Source organism: Notothenia rossii (genome assembly GCF_949606895.1).
Source record: "Notothenia rossii genome assembly, chromosome: 4".
Lineage (NCBI taxonomy): Eukaryota > Metazoa > Chordata > Actinopteri > Perciformes > Nototheniidae > Notothenia > Notothenia rossii.
In genome coordinates, this window is record NC_136902.1 from 95,364,095 (window position 1) to 95,384,143 (window position 20,049).

Here is a 20,049-nt window from a genome sequence, read left to right on the forward strand (position 1 = left end):
CAGACAACACAAAACCAACTTTTGTCTTATGATGTTAGCATGAGCACACATATTGTATAAATAAGCATGTAAACACTGTGGTCCCAACCTCCTCTAGGGGGGTCCTCACCTCCTCTAAGAGGGTCCTCACATCCTCTAGGGGGGTCCTCACCTCCTCTAAGAGGGTCCTCACCTCCTCTAAGGGGGGTCCTCACCTCCTCTAGGGGGGTCCGGGAGCATGCTCCCCCGGGAAGATTTTTTTTTAAATGTTGAAGTTGAAAGCATCAATCTAGTGCACTTTGAGAGCAACATGAAGAGATCTATGGATACCTCTCTCAACACCCATATGAAACACAACTGGAAACAGATGTTATTTTTCTTATATTTTACAAATCACTCCCCTTTTAAACTGTATTCTTGTTTTGTCATATAGTATTTCAAAACTGATTTCATTTATTCTCTCTGGCTGTCCATCTCATAATGTTCACATAGAAAATAACTGTCAATATCATATCATTCAGAAGAATTATCATTTCATGCAAAAATCTGTCTCAAAAAGAGGTTACACATTTAAATTCAGGTGTTGTTATGGCAACGTCAGTGTTCAAACAGCCAGATTTACTGCTGCAAATACGTTCAAACATGCTGTCGACACGTAAAGCAGTGGCATGCCACCATTTCAGCTGTTTCTCAGAAATACTGTCAAATAACATCCATATATTTCAGTGCTAGGTTGATGCTTAGCTAAGCTAACTGTGAAACACTTTAACTGACAGGACTCAGGATCAACTGTGTACTGTAAGGTAGCTTCTAGCTTCATGTCGAACAGTAAGTCAACATTTCCCAGAGAGCTTTCTTTGAAATCACCAGGTAACCCTAAAAAACATTACATTTAGATTATATGACAAAGTGTTTATTTAATATATCTGGGTAGCTATAGCTACTTGCTAACGGTTTAGCTTACCCGCGCGATTCAAAGTAATGTCAACGTCGCTGTAATTTCTCCTGGCTCAAGTGGTGGCTCTGGGGTTGTTGTGTGAGCCACCGCTTGAGAATTGTGGTATTTTTTAAGAACAAATGTTTACTTATGTCCATCTTCAAAAACTCTGAGTCCGACTGACAGTTTATTTTAAACATTGTCACAGCTCACAGGATAGGTACCTGTCAGCCAATAAGACAGATGTTTATTTCCATTCAACTCTCTGGTTGGTCTGGTGTCTTGCCTCTGTTGCATTCACTGAACACGGGAAATTACAATCCTGCCGTCCTCTCTAGTGTCATGATGAGGTTCAGGTAAAGCACGGTTAATGTATTATATAATACATGACTCTGAGAGTAGGCAATCTAGGCATATTAACACAATTAATTAAACATACTTATCACGGCGACGGTGTACTGAGATTATTTTATTTTTGCTAGGGGGCCCCTTAGTGGCTGCTTATGTCACTTATTGGGTCGGGCCGGCTCTGCATATACACACACACACACACGCACACGCACACGCACGCACGCACGCACGCACGCACGCACGCACGCACGCACACACACACACACACACACACACACACACACACACACACACACACACACACACATACACATGCACACACACACACACACACACACACACACACACACACACACACACACACACACACACACACACACACATACAGTATCAATATTGATTAAAAAAGTGCAAAATAATATTGAAGTAAGATCTTTAAATGAGCACCACCTGTGGAAGCTGCAACACTAAAGAGAAACAGATGAATGCCTCAATAATACAAAGTACTTTTGATGCTGTGTGTGAATGTATTGTTACAGTATGGTAACAGTAACTGCAGTCAATGAGACTATGTGTTTGCAGCAGATCTCCTCCTATCACATCATCCCGAGGGCCAAGACAAGCGCCTGGCGCTGTTTTCTGTTTAGTCTGAAGACACCTGAGCGTGAGACAGGAAGTGAGAAACTGAGACATCCACAGCAGGAGAGACAAATGTTTTCTATACGGAGAAACTCCCTTATAGAAAACACTCGAGGAGCCCAGTTACAGAGGAGGGCGTTACTGTGTTAAAGAGTCCCTACTTTAAAGAGTCCTCTCCTGCTGATGTTCAAGTGTATATCAGTATGTAGTGTCTCTACTTTAAAGAGTCCTCTCCTGCTGATGTTCAGGTGTATATCAGTATGTAGTGTCTCTACTTTAAAGAGTCCTCTCCTGCTGATGTTCAGGTGTATATCAGTATGTAGTGTCTCTACTTTAAAGAGTCCTCTCCTGCTGATGTTCAGGTGTATATCAGTATGTAGTGTCTCTACTTTAAAGAGTCCTCTCCTGCTGATGTTCAGGTGTATATCAGTATGTAGTGTCTCTACTTTAAAGAGTCCTCTCCTGCTGATGTTCAGGTGTATATCAGTATGTAGTGTCTCTACTTTAAAGAGTCCTCTCCTGCTGATGTTCAGGTGTATATCAGTATGTAGTGTCTCTACTTTAAAGAGTCCTCTCCTGCTGATGTTCAGGTGTATATCAGCATGTAGTGTCTCTACTTTAAAGAGTCCTCTCCTGCTGATGTTCAGGTGTATATCAGTATGTAGTGTCTCTACTTTAAAGAGTCCTCTCCTGCTGATGTTCAGGTGTATATCAGTATGTAGTGTCTCTACTTTAAAGAGTCCTCTCCTGCTGATGTTCAGGTGTATATCAGTCTGTAGTGTCTCTACTTTAAAGAGTCCTCTCCTGCTGATGTTCAGGTGTATATCAGTATGTAGTGTCTCTACTTTAAAGAGTCCTCTCCTGCTGATGTTCAGGTGTATATCAGTATGTAGTGTCTCTACTTTAAAGAGTCCTCTCCTGCTGATGTTCAGGTGTATATCAGTATGTAGTGTCTCTACTTTAAAGAGTCCTCTCCTGCTGATGTTCAGGTGTATACCAGTATGTAGTGTCTCTACTTTAAAGAGTTATATGTTGTGTTCCAGCGTTTAGACCGGCCCATCTCCAGGACACTAGGGGGTCTCCGGCCCCGTCATGGAGGGGTGAAGGAGGGGGAGGAGCTAACGGCCAAGCTGCTGCGATTGGACGAACTGGTGAGGATGGAGAATGATGTCATGGAACCGAAGAGGAAGAGGAGTTTCCCCGGCAACAGCGCCCCTCTGGACCGTCTGTCAATCAGCTCCATGGAAACCAAACAGGGCGCGACCAAGCAGAGGTACTTTATACATATATTTATATATTCAGCACTAACACATGTTGATTACAAAATTCATAGTAAAGTATGCTGAACATGTCAAAAAGTCATAGTATGTTGAAAAATAACAAAAGTCAAAGTATAGTATATACAACATTTCAAATATTCAAAGTATAGCATGTTCAAAATGTCAAACAGTCACAGTGTCAGGGAATGATTTGCCCTAGTGTCCTCTTTCACCCTCTGACACAGATGCTCCACCTCGAGCAGCCGCTATCTCCCTTGAGGAGGGGCTGCTCTAGCAAGTTGTTGATGTTTCCAGTTTGTGACCGGGCAGCTCTCGGTCAGAAATAGTTATTGTTGTAGGACACCTGGAACACATCCTTCTCGGGTCGTAGATGACCCCGAGCCATAAGAGACAACAACTGTGATTCAGTGTCCTCAGCTGTTTAGTCTCTCTCTTGAAGAATGTTGATTACTCAGCGTAACTAGTTAAAACATCGTACGAGAGGAAGGGGTCTTCAGAATTGATTTGGCATCCCTACCATGTGGTCAGACCGTGGTCACGTGACATGTCTTGTGAATTCTCCGGCCGAAGCTCCAAATAAACCGTCAGTGTTTGACCTCAAAGCTCCAGCTCTCCTCGTGTGTCTCTGAGTCCTGACTCCATCAGAGCTCCAGCTCTCCTCGTGTCTCTCTGAGTCCAGACTCCATCAGAGCTCCAGCTCTCCTCGTGTCTCTCTGAGTCCAGACTCCATCAGAGCTCCAGCTCTCCTCGTGTCTCTGAGTCCTGACTCCATCAAAGCTCCAGCTCTCCTCGTGTCTCTGAGTCCTGACTCCATCAGAGCTCCAGCTCTCCTCGTGTCTCTCTGAGTCCTGACTCCATCAGAGCTCCAGCTCTCCTCATGTCTCTCTGAGTCCTGACTCCATCAGAGCTCCAGCTCTCCTCGTGTCTCTCTGAGTCCTGACTCCATCAGAGCTCCAGCTCTCCTCGTGTCTCTGAGTCCTGACTCCATCAGAGCTCCAGCTCTCCTCGTGTCTCTCTGAGTCCTGACTCCATCAGAGCTCCAGCTCTCCTCGTGTCTCTCTGAGTCCTGACTCCATCAGAGCTCCAGCTCTCCTCGTGTCTCTGAGTCCTGACTCCATCAGAGCTCCAGCTCTCCTCGTGTCTCTCTGAGTCCTGACTCCATCAGAGCTCCAGCTCTCCTCGTGTCTCTGAGTCCTGACTCCATCAGAGCTCCAGCTCTCCTCGTGTCTCTCTGAGTCCTGACTCCATCAGAGCTCCAGCTCTCCTCGTGTCTCTGAGTCCTGACTCCATCAGAGCTCCAGCTCTCCTCGTGTCTCTCTGAGTCCTGACTCCATCAGAGCTCCAGCTCTCCTCGTGTCTCTCTGAGTCCTGACTCCATCAGAGCTCCAGCTCTCCTCGTGTCTCTCTGAGTCCTGACTCCATCAGAGCTCCAGCTCTCCTCGTGTCTCTCTGAGTCCTGACTCCATCAGAGCTCCAGCTCTCCTCGTGTCTCTCTGAGTCCTGACTCCATCAGAGCTCCAGCTCTCCTCGTGTCTTTCTGAGTCCTGACTCCATCATAGCTCCAGCTCTCCTCGTGTCTCTCTGAGTCCTGACTCCATCAGAGCTCCAGCTCTCCTCGTGTCTCTCTGAGTCCTGACTCCATCAGAGCTCCAGCTCTCCTCGTGTCTCTCTGAGTCCTGACTCCATCAGAGCTCCAGCTCTCCTCGTGTCTCTGAGCCCTGACTCCATCAGAGCTCCAGCTCTCCTCGTGTCTCTGAGTCCTGACTCCATCAGAGCTCCAGCTCTCCTCGTGTCTCTCTGAGTCCTGACTCCATCAGAGCTCCAGCTCTCCTCGTGTCTCTCTGAGTCCTGACTCCATCAGAGCTCCAGCTCTCCTCATGTCTCTCTGAGTCCTGACTCCATCAGAGCTCCAGCTCTCCTCGTGTCTCTCTGAGTCCTGACTCCATCAGAGCTCCAGCTCTCCTCGTGTCTCTCTGAGTCCTGACTCCATCAGAGCTCCAGCTCTCCTCGTGTCTCTCTGAGTCCTGACTCCATCAGAGCTCCAGCTCTCCTCGTGTCTCTCTGAGTCCTGACTCCATCAGAGCTCCAGCTCTCCTCGTGTCTCTGAGTCCTGACTCCATCAGAGCTCCAGCTCTCCTCGTGTCTCTCTGAGTCCTGACTCCATCAGAGCTCCAGCTCTCCTCGTGTCTCTCTGAGTCCTGACTCCATCAGAGCTCCAGCTCTCCTCATGTCTCTCTGAGTCCTGACTCCATCAGAGCTCCAGCTCTCCTCGTGTCTCTGAGTCCTGACTCCATCAGACCTCCAGCTCTCCTCGTGTCTCTGAGTCCTGACTCCATCAGAGCTCCAGCTCTCCTCATGTCTCTCTGAGTCCTGACTCCAATTGCTTCAGAAGTTTCCCCCACATTGTAGTATGTTGAAATATTTAGAAAAAAGTCAGAGTATAGTTTGTTGAACATTTAAAAAAGTCATATTATAGTCCGTCCAAAATAAAACCATACTAGTCGTACATGTTATTATGTGTAGATCCCCACCACCAAAATACGACCTCATGACTCTCGATATATTTTTATATATTTTGCTCACGTTGCATATTATTCATAAATCATTAAGATGTTTATCTCCTTATTATCTTTGCAGAAAGGTATCAGAGTTGCCACGGCAACGAGTGAACCTGCCCCCAGTCGACCGGATCGGGATGAGTCGCCTCCCGAACGGTCGAGGATAGTAAGCCCCGCCCCCTCTGCACGCCCCGCCCCCTCTGCACAGGTACGTCATCAGAAAACACTGAAATGCTCCTTCAAAGTTTATTATAAAAACATTAAAACGTCTTTCTTTCTCCGCAGAAGAATCCCCACGATGCATGAAACAGCCAATCACTGACGGCCACGCCCACCTGTCAATCCCCCCCACACAGTGATGGTGCATTCAGGTGCTGCTCTGTAAACTTACCAAGGGAAGTCAGGACCAAAATATGCGGTTTATGTCTTAATGGAAACAACTTCACTTTTTAAAACAGATTTAAAATCCTCCACTGAACTCAAGACCTTTAGATGGATTACATGTTTCATTTCTTTTTACTTTAACTTCTCAGAGATGTCTCTACTCAACAAGATGTGTTCAAAAACTGCTTTAACTTGACTGATGAGGAATATTTATACAGATTACTCTAGATGAATAAAGGATAAACACCAGCAGTATATGAAGCAGTTAAATTGAGCGTGTGATGAAAATATCAATTCATATTTAATATAAGACAATAATATTACGGACTTCATTCTGCGTAATGAGTACTTTTAGTATTTTGATGCCATTACTTTAGTTTTTTGCACAACATTTTGAGAAAAAAAAAGAATCCACGATCTTCTTCTATCACGACACATTCAACCTGAAGTTGATTATTATTTTAAATCCTGCTTTTCATATTTTTACAAATATAATTTCTCACCTTTTCAGTCCAACCCTCCGAGTCCTCGCCTCCGGCCACGAGAACGTTCACCCCCGACAGTTATAACAGAACTTCCTTACAGTATGTTTCAGATTGTCCCTGAATGCACCACCACACAGCCCCCCCCCCTCTCTTCTGACTGGAGGCTTCTTCGCCTCGACGCTGATCACGTGAATCGAGGTTCTGTCTCCGGTGGTTTCTCTGCTCCGAAACCCAAAACAATAAGACTTTCAAAAATAAACGCTCATCGAACAGATTCTTAATGACTTCGATCAAAGACTCCCTCTGGTGTTCAGGTGGATCCAAAGTGTCATACCTTGGGATTTTAGCCTCTGCAGGCCGTTTGCATGCACTAACAACACCTATAGAACACATTTCAGGAGAGGGACACCACAGAAGAAATAGGGCCTCTTTGATGTAGTTTCATTTGAGCAGCACCTGCTGGTCATTTGAGGAACTGTTGATTAAAAGGAGAACTTTTATACGTCTTTTAGTGAATTTTGAATTAGTGATGTGTCGGTCACACCGTTCCGATTCTTTTGAACGGCTCTTTGGTACGAACGAAGGGAACCGAGCCGTTCTTTTTACCGTTGGTTCGCTGTCTGCCATGAATCTACTCGCCTTTACAGCGACTTGCTTTCCTGAATGCAAATGTTCCCTAGATGATGATGGCGTAGCGCTGCTTGAGTATAGTTTGGCTGACAGATGAAGCAAGTTATACATTTTCTGTGAGTAAAAGTAGATTTCTGGCGATACAGTCAATCATTATCCTGGTGAATATTTTGCTGATTAACAAGTTAGCCCCGCCCCCTTAAAAAAACGGCTCTTTTGAACGGCTCTCGGGAAGGAACGGAGCCATGAGATCCGGCTCCCTTCAAAGGGCCGTAATTCCCATCATTAGCATTTTGAATGATCCTATCAGGAACCAGCTAAATCAGATCAAACGTGTTGATCAGAAGGAAAGTGTGTTTGCTCTCAAGTCTTGATGAACTGAATCAGAATGTACAAGGAATTAGTATTTATAAGAAACAATATACCGTGAAGACACGTATTTACACCACATTCAAATGCAACTATTCACTCATGATTGATCCTTCTTTGAGTCTCTATTTCTGTCAAAGCTTCTCTTCACTGTTCTTGTTCAAAACAATAAAATCGATCACGCTGCCAGCGGAGTTTAATTTCTTCTGAAAGTCGACTGAGACACGTTTGATAACGGATCAATAAACTGAAGAGTTACAGGTACGATCATCAAGACATGTGATCACGATGTGCGTTCCATCTTCTATAGAAACACTTCATTTTGGGGATACAAAATAAATGGGTTAAGGTTAGGAGTCAAGGAGAGAGGAGTCAAGGAAATAGGAGTCGAGGAGAGGGGAGTCTAAAATATACAGTAGACTGTGAAGATAAAAAATCTATAAACTCTGACGATAAAACTAATAAATAAATAAGAGACGTATTGTGGGTTTACACCAAGAGACAGGAAGTGAACCCCAGGTGTAAATGAACCCCAGGTGTAAATGAACCCCAGGTGTAAATGAACCCCAGGTGTTAATGAACCCCAGGTGTTTATGAACCCCAGGTGTTAATGAACCCCAGGTGTAAATGAACCCCAGGTGTTAATGAACCCCAGGTGTAAATGAACCCCAGGTGTAAATGAACCCCAGGTGTTAATGAACCCCAGGTGTTAATGAACCCCAGGTGTAAATGAACCCCAGGTGTTAATGAACCCCAGGTGTTAATGAACCCCAGGTGTAAATGAAACCCAGGTGTTAATGAAGCCTGGGTGTAAATGCACCCCAGGTGTAAATGAACCCCGGGTGTAAATGAACCCCAGGTGTAAATGAACTCCAGGTGTTAATGAAACCCAGGTGTTAATGAAGCCTGGGTGTAAATGCACCCCAGGTGTAAATGAACCCCGGGTGTAAATGAACCCGTTATTAATGAACCCCAGGTGTTAATGAACCCCAGGTGTAAATGAACCCCAGGTGTAAATGAACCCCAGGTGTTAATGAACCCCGGGTGTAAATGAACCCCAGGTGTAAATGAACCCCAGGTGTAAATGAACCCCAGGTGTTAATGAACCCCAAGTGTTAATGAACCCCAAGTGTTAATGAACCCCAGGTGTAAATGAACCCCAGGTGTAAATGAACCCGTTATTAATGAACCCCAGGTGTAAATGAACCCCAGGTGTAAATGAACCCCAGGTGTTAATGAACCCCAGGTGTAAATGAACCCCAGGTGTAAATGAACCCCAAGTGTTAATGAACCCCAAGTGTTAATGAACCCCAGGTGTTAATGAACCCCAGGTGTAAATGAACCCCAGGTGTAAATGAACCCCAAGTGTTAATGAACCCCAAGTGTTAATGAACCCCAAGTGTAAATGAACCCCAGGTGTAAATGAACCCCAGGTGTAAATGAACCCCAAGTGTTAATGAACCCCAAGTGTTAATGAACCACAGGTGTAAATGAACTCCAGGTGTTAATGAACCCCAGGTGTTAATGAACCCCAGGTGTAAATGAATCCCAGGTGTTAATGAACCCCAGGTGTAAATGAATCCCAGTTGTTAATGAACCCCATGTGTAAATGAACCCCAGGGGTTAATGAACTCCAGGTGTTAATGAACTCCAGGTGTAAATGAACCCCAGGTGTAAATGAACCCCAGGGCTTAATGAACTCCAGGTGTTAATGAACTCCAGGTGTTAATGAACCCCAGGGGTTAATGAACTCCAGGTGTTAATGAACTCCAGGTGTAAATGAACCCCAGGGGTTAATGAACTCCAGGTGTTAATGAACTCCAGGTGTAAATGAACCCCAGGTGTTAGTGAACCCCAGGTGTTAATGAACCCCAGGTGTAAATGAATCCCAGTTGTTAATGAACCCCAGGTGTAAGTGAACCCCAGGGGTTAATGAACTCCAGGTGTAAATGAACCCCAGGGGTTAATGAACTCCAGGTGTAAATGAACCCCAGGTGTTAATGAACTCCAGGTGTTAATGAACCCCAGGTGTTAATGAACCCCAGGGCTTAATGAACTCCAGGTGTTAATGAACTCCAGGTGTAAATGAACCCCAGGGGTTAATGAACTCCAGGTGTTAATGAACTCCAGGTGTAAATGAACCCCAGGGGTTAATGAACTCCAGGTGTTAATGAACTCCAGGTGTAAATGAACCCCAGGTGTTAGTGAACCCCAGGTGTTAATGAACCCCAGGTGTAAATGAACCCCAGGTGTTAATGAACCCCAGGTGTAAATGAACCCCAGGTGTTAGTGAACCCCAGGTGTTAATGAACCCCAGGTGTAAATGAACCCCAGGTGTTAATGAACCCCAGGTGTAAATGAACCCCAGGTGTTAATGAACCCCAGGTGTTAATGAACTCCAGGTGTTAATGAACCCCAGGTGTTAATGAACTCCAGGTGTAAATGAACCCCGGGTGTTAATGAACCCCGGCTGTTAATGAACTCCAGGTGTTAATGAACTCCAGGTGTTAATGAACCCCGGGTGTTAATGAACTCCAGGTGTTAATGAACTCCAGGTGTTAATGAACCCCGGGTGTTAATGAACTCCGGGTGTTAATGAACCCCGGGTGTTAATGAACTCCAGGTGTTAATGAACCCCGGGTGTTAATGAACTCCAGGTGTTAATGAACCCCAGGTGTTAATGAACTCCAGGTGTTAATGAACCCCGGGTGTTAATGAACTCCAGGTGTTAATGAACCCCGGGTGTTAATGAACCCCGGGTGTTAATGAACCCCGGGTGTTAATGAACCCCAGGTGTTAATGAACTCCGGGTGTTAATGAACTCCAGGTGTTAATGAACCCCGGGTGTTAATGAACCCCGGGTGTTAATGAACTCCGGGTGTTAATGAACTCCAGGTGTTAATGAACTCCAGGTGTAAATGAACTCCAGGTGTTAATGAACTCCAGGTGTTAATGAACTCCAGGTGTTAATGAACCCCAGGTGTTAATGAACCCCAGGTGTTAATGAACCCCAGGTGTAAACGAGAGTCTAAGGTAGTTTTTATAAAGAAGAGCTCGAGGCACAGGTGAGTTTCTGAGTTTTTATTAAGAAAAGTTTCACCTGATCAGAACAGCTTTCAGACTTCTGTACAGACGCTACGGCAGCAGAGGAGGGACAAAAAGGAGCAACGCCTTCTCTTTCAGAAACAAAACAAAAAAACATCGTCGGGGAAAATAAATTGTTTTCAAATCCAACGTTAGAAAAGTTTAGAGAAAAATGAAGGATAGAAAAACTCAAAATGTCCCGAAATGATCCTCATTATCTGTTTCTAAATCAACCATCACAGGTATTCAATCAGCAGTATCGTCATGAGGTAACATCTAACGTCATCACAGGCACTTTAGTGAGGCTCTACGTCACTTTCACTTGATTTATCAACCTGAAGGTGGGCGGATACAAGTGATCCCTAAAGGCTTGTTGTTATCGAAGGTTTCTCACTCTAAAACCAGCTTCACGGAGAAATCTCTTTATTTCTGCCCTTAATCGACTTTTTAAAGTTTTATTCCCTTAAAACAAGATTTAACCTTTAAAAATATAGAGCTAACGTGGCTAACGATGCTAACATTTACCTTGGAGCTAGTGAAGCTAATATGTTAACATTAGTATATTTAGAGCTCAACCTGATGTAGCTAACTGATAACATTACTCCAAGATTCAGCTCTTGATGCTAGTGTGCTAACATAGTTTGAGCTAATGATGCTAGTGTGCTAACATTAGTTAACTCCTCGCTTGGGCTAATGATGCGAGTGTGCTAACATAGTTTGAGCTAATGATGCTAGTGTGCTAACATCAGTTAACTCCTTGCTTGGGCTAATGTAGCTAGTGTGCTAACATTAGTATGCTAACTTGACAAGGTTACTTAACACAGAGCTGAAGCTAACGTAGCTAGCAGCTAACATTACCTTAGAGCTAGAGCATTGGAGCTAACTGCTAACATAAAATAATACTGGAACATCTAATGAACCCGTTATGTTAGCATCGAGCTATCTCTGATTCTGAGGATCATTTTGGAATCCACTCTGAATGTTTCATCACTTCTTCTCTGTGATTTGACCTCAGGAGGAGCAGCAGGAGATAATTGGGGATATTCAAACACATACAAAATAAAGAATACTAAACGCTAAGGATCTAAAATCAGAGCGGCATGTGGTTCCCCTGAACGCTGATCTTCACAGCGTGGCCCGGCTTCGTCATGCGTCGAATATCTGCGATCCTCCTCATCTGTTTATCAACGCGAGACATCCCCTTCTTCAGGGGGCCGAGCTGCAACGAGACACAGAACATCGGATTAGAAACCATGCTAACGTGATCAGAAAGGTAACACACACGTGTGGAGATTAATGTGTGTTTGTAAGCGTGTCTCTTCAGCACATGTCACTTTAGACTCATGCAGAGTTAAAAACACTAAGAACTAACTTCACAAAAGCATCAAAACACCAACAGGTTAGTGAGTGGGTTCTAATGTTGGGCTATAGAGGAACTACAGCACGGTCACATGACTTCACGTCACCACCGCTAAGCTAAAGGAGGCTAATGTTGGGCTATAGAGGAACTACAGCACGGTCACATGACTTCACGTCACCACCGCTAAGCTAAAGGAGGCTAATGTTGGGCTATAAAGGAACTACAGCACGGTCACATGACTTCACGTCACCACCGCTCAGCTAAAGGAGGCTAATGTTGGGCTATAAAGGAACTACAGCACGGTCACATGACTTCACATCACCACCGCTAAGCTAAAGGAGGCTAATGTTGGGCTATAAAGGAACTACAGCACGGTCACATGACTTCACGTCATCACCGCTAAGCTAAAGGTGGCTAATGTTGGGCTATAAAGGAACTACAGCACGGTCACATGACTTCACGTCATCACCGCTAAGCTAAAGGTGGCTAATGTTGGGCTATAAAGGAACTACAGCACGGTCACATGACTTCACCTCACCACCGCTAAGCTAAAGGAGGCTAATGTTGGGCTATAGAGGAACTACAGCACGGTCACATGACTTCACGTCACCACCGCTAAGCTAAAGGAGGCTAATGCTGGGCTATAAAGGAACTACAGCACGGTCACATGACTTCACCTCACCACCGCTAAGCTAAAGGAGGCTAATGTTGGGCTATAGAGGAACTACAGCACGGTCACATGACTTCACGTCACCACCGCTAAGCTAAAGGAGGCTAATGCTGGGCTATAAAGGAACTACAGCACGGTCACATGACTTCACGTCACCACCGCTAAGCTAAAGGAGGCTAATGTTGGGCTATAAAGGAACTACAGCACGGTCACATGACTTCACATCACCACCGCTAAGCTAAAGGAGGCTAATGTTGGGCTATAAAGGAACTACAGCACGGTCACATGACTTCACGTCACCACCGCTAAGCTAAAGGAGGCTAATGTTAGGCTATAAAGGAACTACAGCAGGGTCACATGACTTCACGTCACCACCGCTAAGCTAAAGGAGGCTAATGTTGGGCTATAAAGGAACTACAGCACGGTCACATGACTTCACGTCACCACCGCTAAGCTAAAGGAGGCTAATGTTGGGCTATAAAGGAACTACAGCACGGTCACATGACTTCACGTCACCACCGCTAAGCTAAAGGAGGCTAATGTTGGGCTATAAAGGAACTACAGCACGGTCACATGACTTCACGTCACCACCGCGTGATGACGTTTAGTCGTCTCATTCAGACACTTTGTGGGGTATTCACTGATGGTAGAATCTAAATCTCTTCAGCTTGTGTTAACCACAGACTTTATTCCAGGATAACAACCTATAACCACATTCATTAAACCACTGCAGAGGGAACTGGAAGCGCTGACTCATGTCCAGTTCAGGACTCATTCCTGCACACCATGCAGCAGGACTTACGCCCCCTGCAGGCGTCAGCAGGAACTGCACCAGCAGCTACAGAGGCATCCTGTTGCCCTCCACGCTGATCTTCACGGCTCCCTGCAGGCGCGTCAGCTTCCTCTGGTCCGCGATGCGTCGCTTGTGCTTCTCCAATCGGCTGATGCCCTTCTTACTGCCTTTCTGAGAGGACCAATCACAGGCCAGCTTGTGACCAAAACCAGCACCAAACCAGAACCAGGTCTCTGGGATCAGCTGATGTTTAACCACTTCATTTAAATGCATGTTCCCCTTGTTCCAAGCTAGCAGTCGTGGCTACACTATAGCCCTTTCTCAATTCTCTAATTTCTGCTTCCTCGACTCCTCGGTCCTCTGGGAGTGACCTGAAAATCGATGTCAGCGCGCCGTGTGTGTGTGTGTGTGTGTGTGTGTGTGTGTGTGTGTGTGTGTGTGTGTGTGTGTGTGTGTGTGTGTGTGTGTATGTGTGTGTGTGTGTGTGGGCTGCTGTGCCTCCTGTCATCATTAATGGACATCTCTTTAAAATGACCGCTCAGAGGAGAGGAGTTCTCATTTCTCTAACCGCCTGCTGCTTCCCCTCCTCTCTCCCTCTCCTCGACTCCTCTCTCCTCGAAAGGAGGCGAGGAAAGAGTAGTCGAGGAAAGAGGAGAGAGGAGTCGAGGAGAGAGGGGAACATTAGAGTTGAGAAAGGGCTTCTGACTGTCAGCACTCGAACAGAAACATCTATAAGCTGAAACTCTAACTCTCAGGTAGAGAGGAGAGAGGAGGCGAGGAGAGGAGGCGAGGAGAGAGGAGACGTTAACCGGAACATTGTGATCTAAGAACAGATCTCTCTTCACCCCACAGAGCACAAAGCGTCATGCTCACCCTGTTTGACTCCATCTCGATGTTCCACTTGGGTCTCACCACGTAGTCCTTGTTGGAGGGCATGGGCACGCGGGCGCGGGCGCAGAACCCGGGGTCTCCTGGTCTCAGAGCTCTGAGGAGGAGAGGGTATCATATAGCTTTTCCTAATACTTATGCTCAGTACATGATTACATCCTGGCGCCTGGTGTTCTACCTCAAACAGCTTCTATATCATTTGTAGATTTGTAATGATCAACTGCGATGATAAATACATGTTCAATAACTTACTTATTGACTTGTTTACATGTTTTACTGCCTTAACCGTATTGTATTTGCATCGCTGGTGTCCACTAGGGGGCGCTGCTGCTTCAATATGCAGTTAGGAAAATCCTTGATAAAAATCTTTGACGACACAAGACTGATAACGAGACAATAACTCAGAAGAACAAAGGCATCATGTAAACAAACACAGCGTGAACAGTAATGAACATTGATAAATAATAAAGAGTTGGAAGTTGACACTAATATTCATATTAAATATTTTGATGGTGTTTTTTATAGTAAAAAAAAGGTTAAAATTGGTTTTTGTACTAAAAACGTGAACAGGTGTGAACAGGAACTCACTTCTCCTCTCCGGTCAGCTGTTTCTCCAGATCCCTGCGAGGCGTCTGCCCCCCCGAGCTGCAGACACACAGAGCACAGGTTGGATCAATAACCAGATCCAGAGCTTCTGATTGGGTTTCTAAATATTACACACACACACACACACACACACACACACACACACACACACACACACACACACACACACACACACACACACACACACACACACACACACACACACACACACACACACACACACACACACACACACACACACACACACACACACACACACACACACACACACACACACACACACACACACACACACCAGCCTTCTCCAGCTCTCAGACGTTAGCCAGCTCGACTGCTGAACCTCGTTATCACAAAATATCAAGCAAGAAGCAAACCGTCATTTCACGCATCACGACAAGTTGAGCATCAAAACCACAACGAGCCAATGAGAGCATCCAACCTGATATATGATATACATGACACACAGCAGAAGTGATGCTTCACGTTAGTATGCAGACGTTATCAAAGCGAGTCTCTTAATTGTGTGTAAGCTAATAATAATATAGTGCAGCCTTTTCTTTATCTGCAGAGATATGCCGCTTTACAGAAGCACATCGCCCATAAACTACATGTCCCACAATGCATCTCAAATTTATATTTTTTCTTAGAATTTGTCTTTTTTTTCAAAATGTTACTTTAAAAAAAAAAAAATTCATTTTGTGACGTGCACACTGAAGAGACTTGAAATTATTTGCCCCAGACTTCTGCTTTCAGACGTAGTTAATGATGAAGTTATTACCCTAACCCAGAATAATCCAATGCAGAGGCATAATACATTATATATTTACATATGTATTTTGATATAGTCTTAAAGATATAACCGGCCCATTGAGTGCCACCTTAATGCTGATGTGGCTCTTTCAAACCCCACTGCAAACATGCAGAGAATAACTGAACCTGATTGGTGGAGAGAAGACGTCGGGCTCCTCCTCTCTCAACACCTTCTGAGGCTTACTGAGGAGGAGGAGGAAGGATGATGAAGAGGAGGAGGAGGAAGATGAAGAGGAAGGGAATCAGAGAGTAAATCAGGAGGAGGATGAAGAAGGGGCTGCAGGAGGAACTCAACATGTGATGATGGAAAGAGGAAGATGAAATCAAACGATGGTCAGGTTTCTGTGTGAGAGCCGGTCAGAGCGGAGCTGCTCTCAGGTTCTGGGTCAGAACATTTCACAGCTCATGATGTGAAAACCATTAAAGCAGCTTCTATTGGAAGGACATACGTGTGTTCCTGTCTCTGATTGGCTGAAACACCAAACAGATCATTGCAGCATTACCCATAATCCCCTCTGTTTCAGCCCTGTTTCCAAAGTGCTGATTCTCTGTCTGTTACTTCAGATGAAAATAAGGAGCCCCTCCCCACGCCCCTCTGAGACACATTTGGTTACAAAGAACTCAAAGGTGCTCTCGTACCTCATTCACACCAAAGCAACTCCGGTTCAAGCTCCGTAGAGCTTTTCAGGTTCAGAACCGGTTCTTCGGTTTAGCTCCGGCTCTTTTCACACCGCCCAGAGTCCGACTGGTGCTGCGTCATTGCGTCATCGTTTGCGTCATGACGTAACCGTTTGCGTGCCTGCTTCATAAAGCCAAACCGCGCGGAAACCCCTCACAGCTGACACAGACAACAACAACAATGGCCGATTGTGCTCCAGCTTCCTCTGCACCTCTTCAGAAGACCAGATCCCCAGCAGGTAGCTGGTCTCTCCAGTGGACCAGATCCCCAGCAGGTAGCTGGTCTCTTCAGTGGACCACTGCTGCTTGTTAACTTTCTCCATCGTTGTACAAACTGGATAAAACGCGGGATTGTTGTTGTTGTTCAGGAGTTGCAGCGGTGGTACCTATGCGGTGCTTTTGCTCTGGCCGGACAATTTTTTGTTGCTCGAAATGAACCGGATTCCGGAGCTAAGAGGCTGCTCCGCTGCGGTGTGAACAGGAAAAACCGGTGCTTTTCAAGCTCCGAACCGGCCCTGAAACACCGTTGGTGTGAATGAGGTATAGGGGATATTCAGGTGATAAGGGGGGGGGGGGGGGGGGGGTTACCTTGGTTGCTGATTGGCTCATGGTTACACGTGATGACATTCCTCAGATTTGAGGGTTCCTTCCTCTCCAGGTGAAGGAAACACTGGTTCAGATCACATTTACTGTGTGTGTGTGTGTGTGTGTGTGTGTGTGTGTGTGTGTGTGTGTGTGTGTGTGTGTGTGTGTGTGTGTGTTACCTGAGTCTCTGTTTCTGAGGCATCTGCTGGTCCAGGTCTCTCTGCTGCCTCTCCTCTCTCGTCATTGCTTTGTAGTTCGACGTGAGGCCGAAGATGGGCCGAGACCACTCATCTGAACAGATCAATACATCAGAATGACCTTTAGCCCCCACTCATCTGAACAGATCAATACATCAGAATGACCTTTAGCCCCCACTCATCTGAACAGATCAATACATCAGAATGACCTTTAGCCCCCACTCATCTGAACAGATCAATACATCAGAATGACCTTTAGCCCCCACTCATCTGAACAGATCAATACATCAGAATGACCTTTAGCCCCCACTCATCTGAACAGATCAATACATCAGAATGACCTTTAACCCCCACTCATCTGAACAGATCAATACATCAGAATGACCTTTAACCCCCACTCATCTGAACAGATCAATACATCAGAATGACCTTTAGCCCCCACTCATCTGAACAGATCAATACATCAGAATGACCTTTAACCCCCACTCATCTGAACAGATCAATACATCAGGATGACCTTTAGCCCCCACTCATCTGAACAGATCAATACATCAGATTATGACCTTTAACCCCCACTCATCTGAACAGATCAATACATCAGATTATGACCTTTAACCCCCACTCATCTGAACAGATCAATACATCAGAATATGACCTTTAACCCCCACTCATCTGAACAGATCAATACATCAGATTATGACCTTTAACCCCCACTCATCTGAACAGATCAATACATCAGATTATGACCTTTAACCCCCACTCATCTGAACAGATCAATACATCAGATTATGACCTTTAACCCCCACTCATCTGAACAGATCAATACATCAGATTATGACCTTTAACCCCCACTCATCTGAACAGATCAATACATCAGATTATGACCTTTAACCCCCACTCATCTGAACAGATCAATACATCAGAATGACCTTTAACCCCCACTCATCTGAACAGATCAATACATCAGAATGACCTTTAGCCCCCACTCATCTGAACAGATCAATACATCAGAATGACCTTTAACCCCCACTCATCTGAACAGATCAATACATCAGGATGACCTTTAACCCCCACTCATCTGAACAGATCAATACATCAGATTATGACCTTTAACCCCCACTCATCTGAACAGATCAATACATCAGATTATGACCTTTAACCCCCACTCATATGAACAGATCAATACATCAGATTATGACCTTTAACCCCCACTCATCTGAACAGATCAATACATCAGATTATGACCTTTAACCCCCACTCATCTGAACAGATCAATACATCAGAATGACCTTTAGCCCCCACTCATCTGAACAGATCAATACATCAGAATGACCTTTAGCCCCCACTCATCTGAACAGATCAATACATCAGAATGACCTTTAGCCCCCACTCATCTGAACAGATCAATACATCAGAATGACCTTTAGCCCCCACTCATCTGAACAGATCAATACATCAGAATGACCTTTAACCCCCACTCATCTGAACAGATCAATACATCAGAATGACCTTTAACCCCCACTCATCTGAACAGATCAATACATCAGATTATGACCTTTAACCCCCACTCATCTGAGCAGATCAATACATCAGATTATGACCTTTAACCCCCACTCATCCCGCCCATCTACTTCCGCTCCATGGGACCTTATTTCTGAAAAATAATGTATTGAAGTCAATGGAGAGAGAAAACGTATCTCTAGATCCCGTTTGAATTGGGCCATGAATTACACAAATGTTTGTCAATCTTAAAAAATCATTTCCATGTCAAAAAAGTCACAGTTTGTCGTAAAACTGTTGAAATATAAGACTATGAGAAATACGCAACTAGAAAGACTACAAATCCCAGAGTCGCGTAAGTGATGTCATAACTGTTTTCCTCCACTAAGAGATAGATTATATCTATATGGCGCCGGCTAAGATCAGATAACTTTAACAAGATGCTTGTGTGCTTAGCACCAGGTTGTTATCATACCAGCAATGGGTCTTGCTCGTTCTTTCGCTTCCCGTCTGATGAAAGGACCAGGAGTGGCTGGATCAAGTTAGCTACCTAGCTAGTAGCTAGCACGTTAGTTAGCATTACAGCCTTGTCATTTTTATTATCCTTAACATGAAGTGACATTAAGTAACCCAACATGTTCAACAGTAAGAGTAGTAGTCATATTTCGTGAACCCTTTGAAGAGTACTGTCACCGGTGTGATCGTTCTATAATACACCGTTTAAGCGCGGGGGAGAAATGCTAACGCTAACGCTAGCCTCGGCGATCTTTTCTACTTCATGCTATCTGCACAAATGGTTGACATTAAACATGAAAAAGATCAGGCAGTTCAGAGAGAATCAAAGGAAGGCAGGCAGCATGACATTCTTCTGGACGTGTCTCACTGTGGTGATAGTGAGGGCAGTCAATCGTTTTGTTGACAAGACAGTAGTGACGGCCATCTTGGTGACGTCACGTGTGTTGTTCTGCGAGACCAGAGATGTAGTTCATTCAGCATTTCACACAAACAAATGTGTTACTTCACAGTTTTACGACACATTTTTTTTTTTTTAATTGACAAACATCATGTGTGTAATTCGTGGCACAATTCAAACGGGATCGAAAGATAATCTTTCTCTCTCCATTGACTTGTCCGATGGAGGTCCACTGGAAGGGGAGGGACTTCGCCACTCTATAGATCGACCAAGTCATTTCATTGGACGAGAGGCATACTATGAGAGCTGGTCCCAGGGATGCGTTCAAATGTAGTCAGTAATTTGAGGAACTG

At 45.0% G+C, this 20,049-nt stretch overlaps 2 protein-coding genes across 8 annotated transcripts in view; one reads left to right on the forward strand and one right to left on the reverse strand.

The window, feature by feature from the left end:
* ostn (osteocrin) overlaps positions 1–5,952 on the forward strand; it is a 16,938-nt gene extending 10,986 nt beyond the window's left edge. For all 4 annotated transcript variants that reach the window (XM_079678616.1, XM_079678615.1, XM_079678617.1 and 1 more), the window contains 2 exons: positions 2,950–3,179; positions 5,824–5,952. In XM_079678616.1, the coding sequence (XP_079534742.1) occupies positions 2,950–3,179; positions 5,824–5,911 (318 nt within the window). In that variant the 3' untranslated portion in view covers positions 5,912–5,952. The remainder of the gene's footprint in view (positions 1–2,949; positions 3,180–5,823) is intronic.
* Positions 5,953–10,678: 4,726 nt separating this feature from the next.
* Positions 10,679–20,049, reverse strand: part of iws1 (interacts with SUPT6H, CTD assembly factor 1) — a 29,040-nt gene continuing 19,669 nt past the window's right edge. The window contains exons 12-17 of one of the 4 annotated variants that reach the window (XM_079678549.1): positions 17,266–17,377; positions 15,950–16,006; positions 14,996–15,052; positions 14,393–14,504; positions 13,529–13,690; positions 11,775–11,915 (exon numbers count right to left, since the gene is read on the reverse strand). In XM_079678549.1, coding sequence (XP_079534675.1) covers positions 13,565–13,690; positions 14,393–14,504; positions 14,996–15,052; positions 15,950–16,006; positions 17,266–17,377 — 464 coding nt within the window. In that variant the 3' untranslated portion in view covers positions 11,775–11,915; positions 13,529–13,564. Of the gene's footprint in view, positions 11,916–13,528; positions 13,691–14,392; positions 14,505–14,995; positions 15,053–15,949; positions 16,007–17,265; positions 17,378–20,049 lie in introns of all 4 variants that reach the window. The other 3 variants (XM_079678548.1, XM_079678551.1, XM_079678550.1) reach the window with 3 other exon arrangements.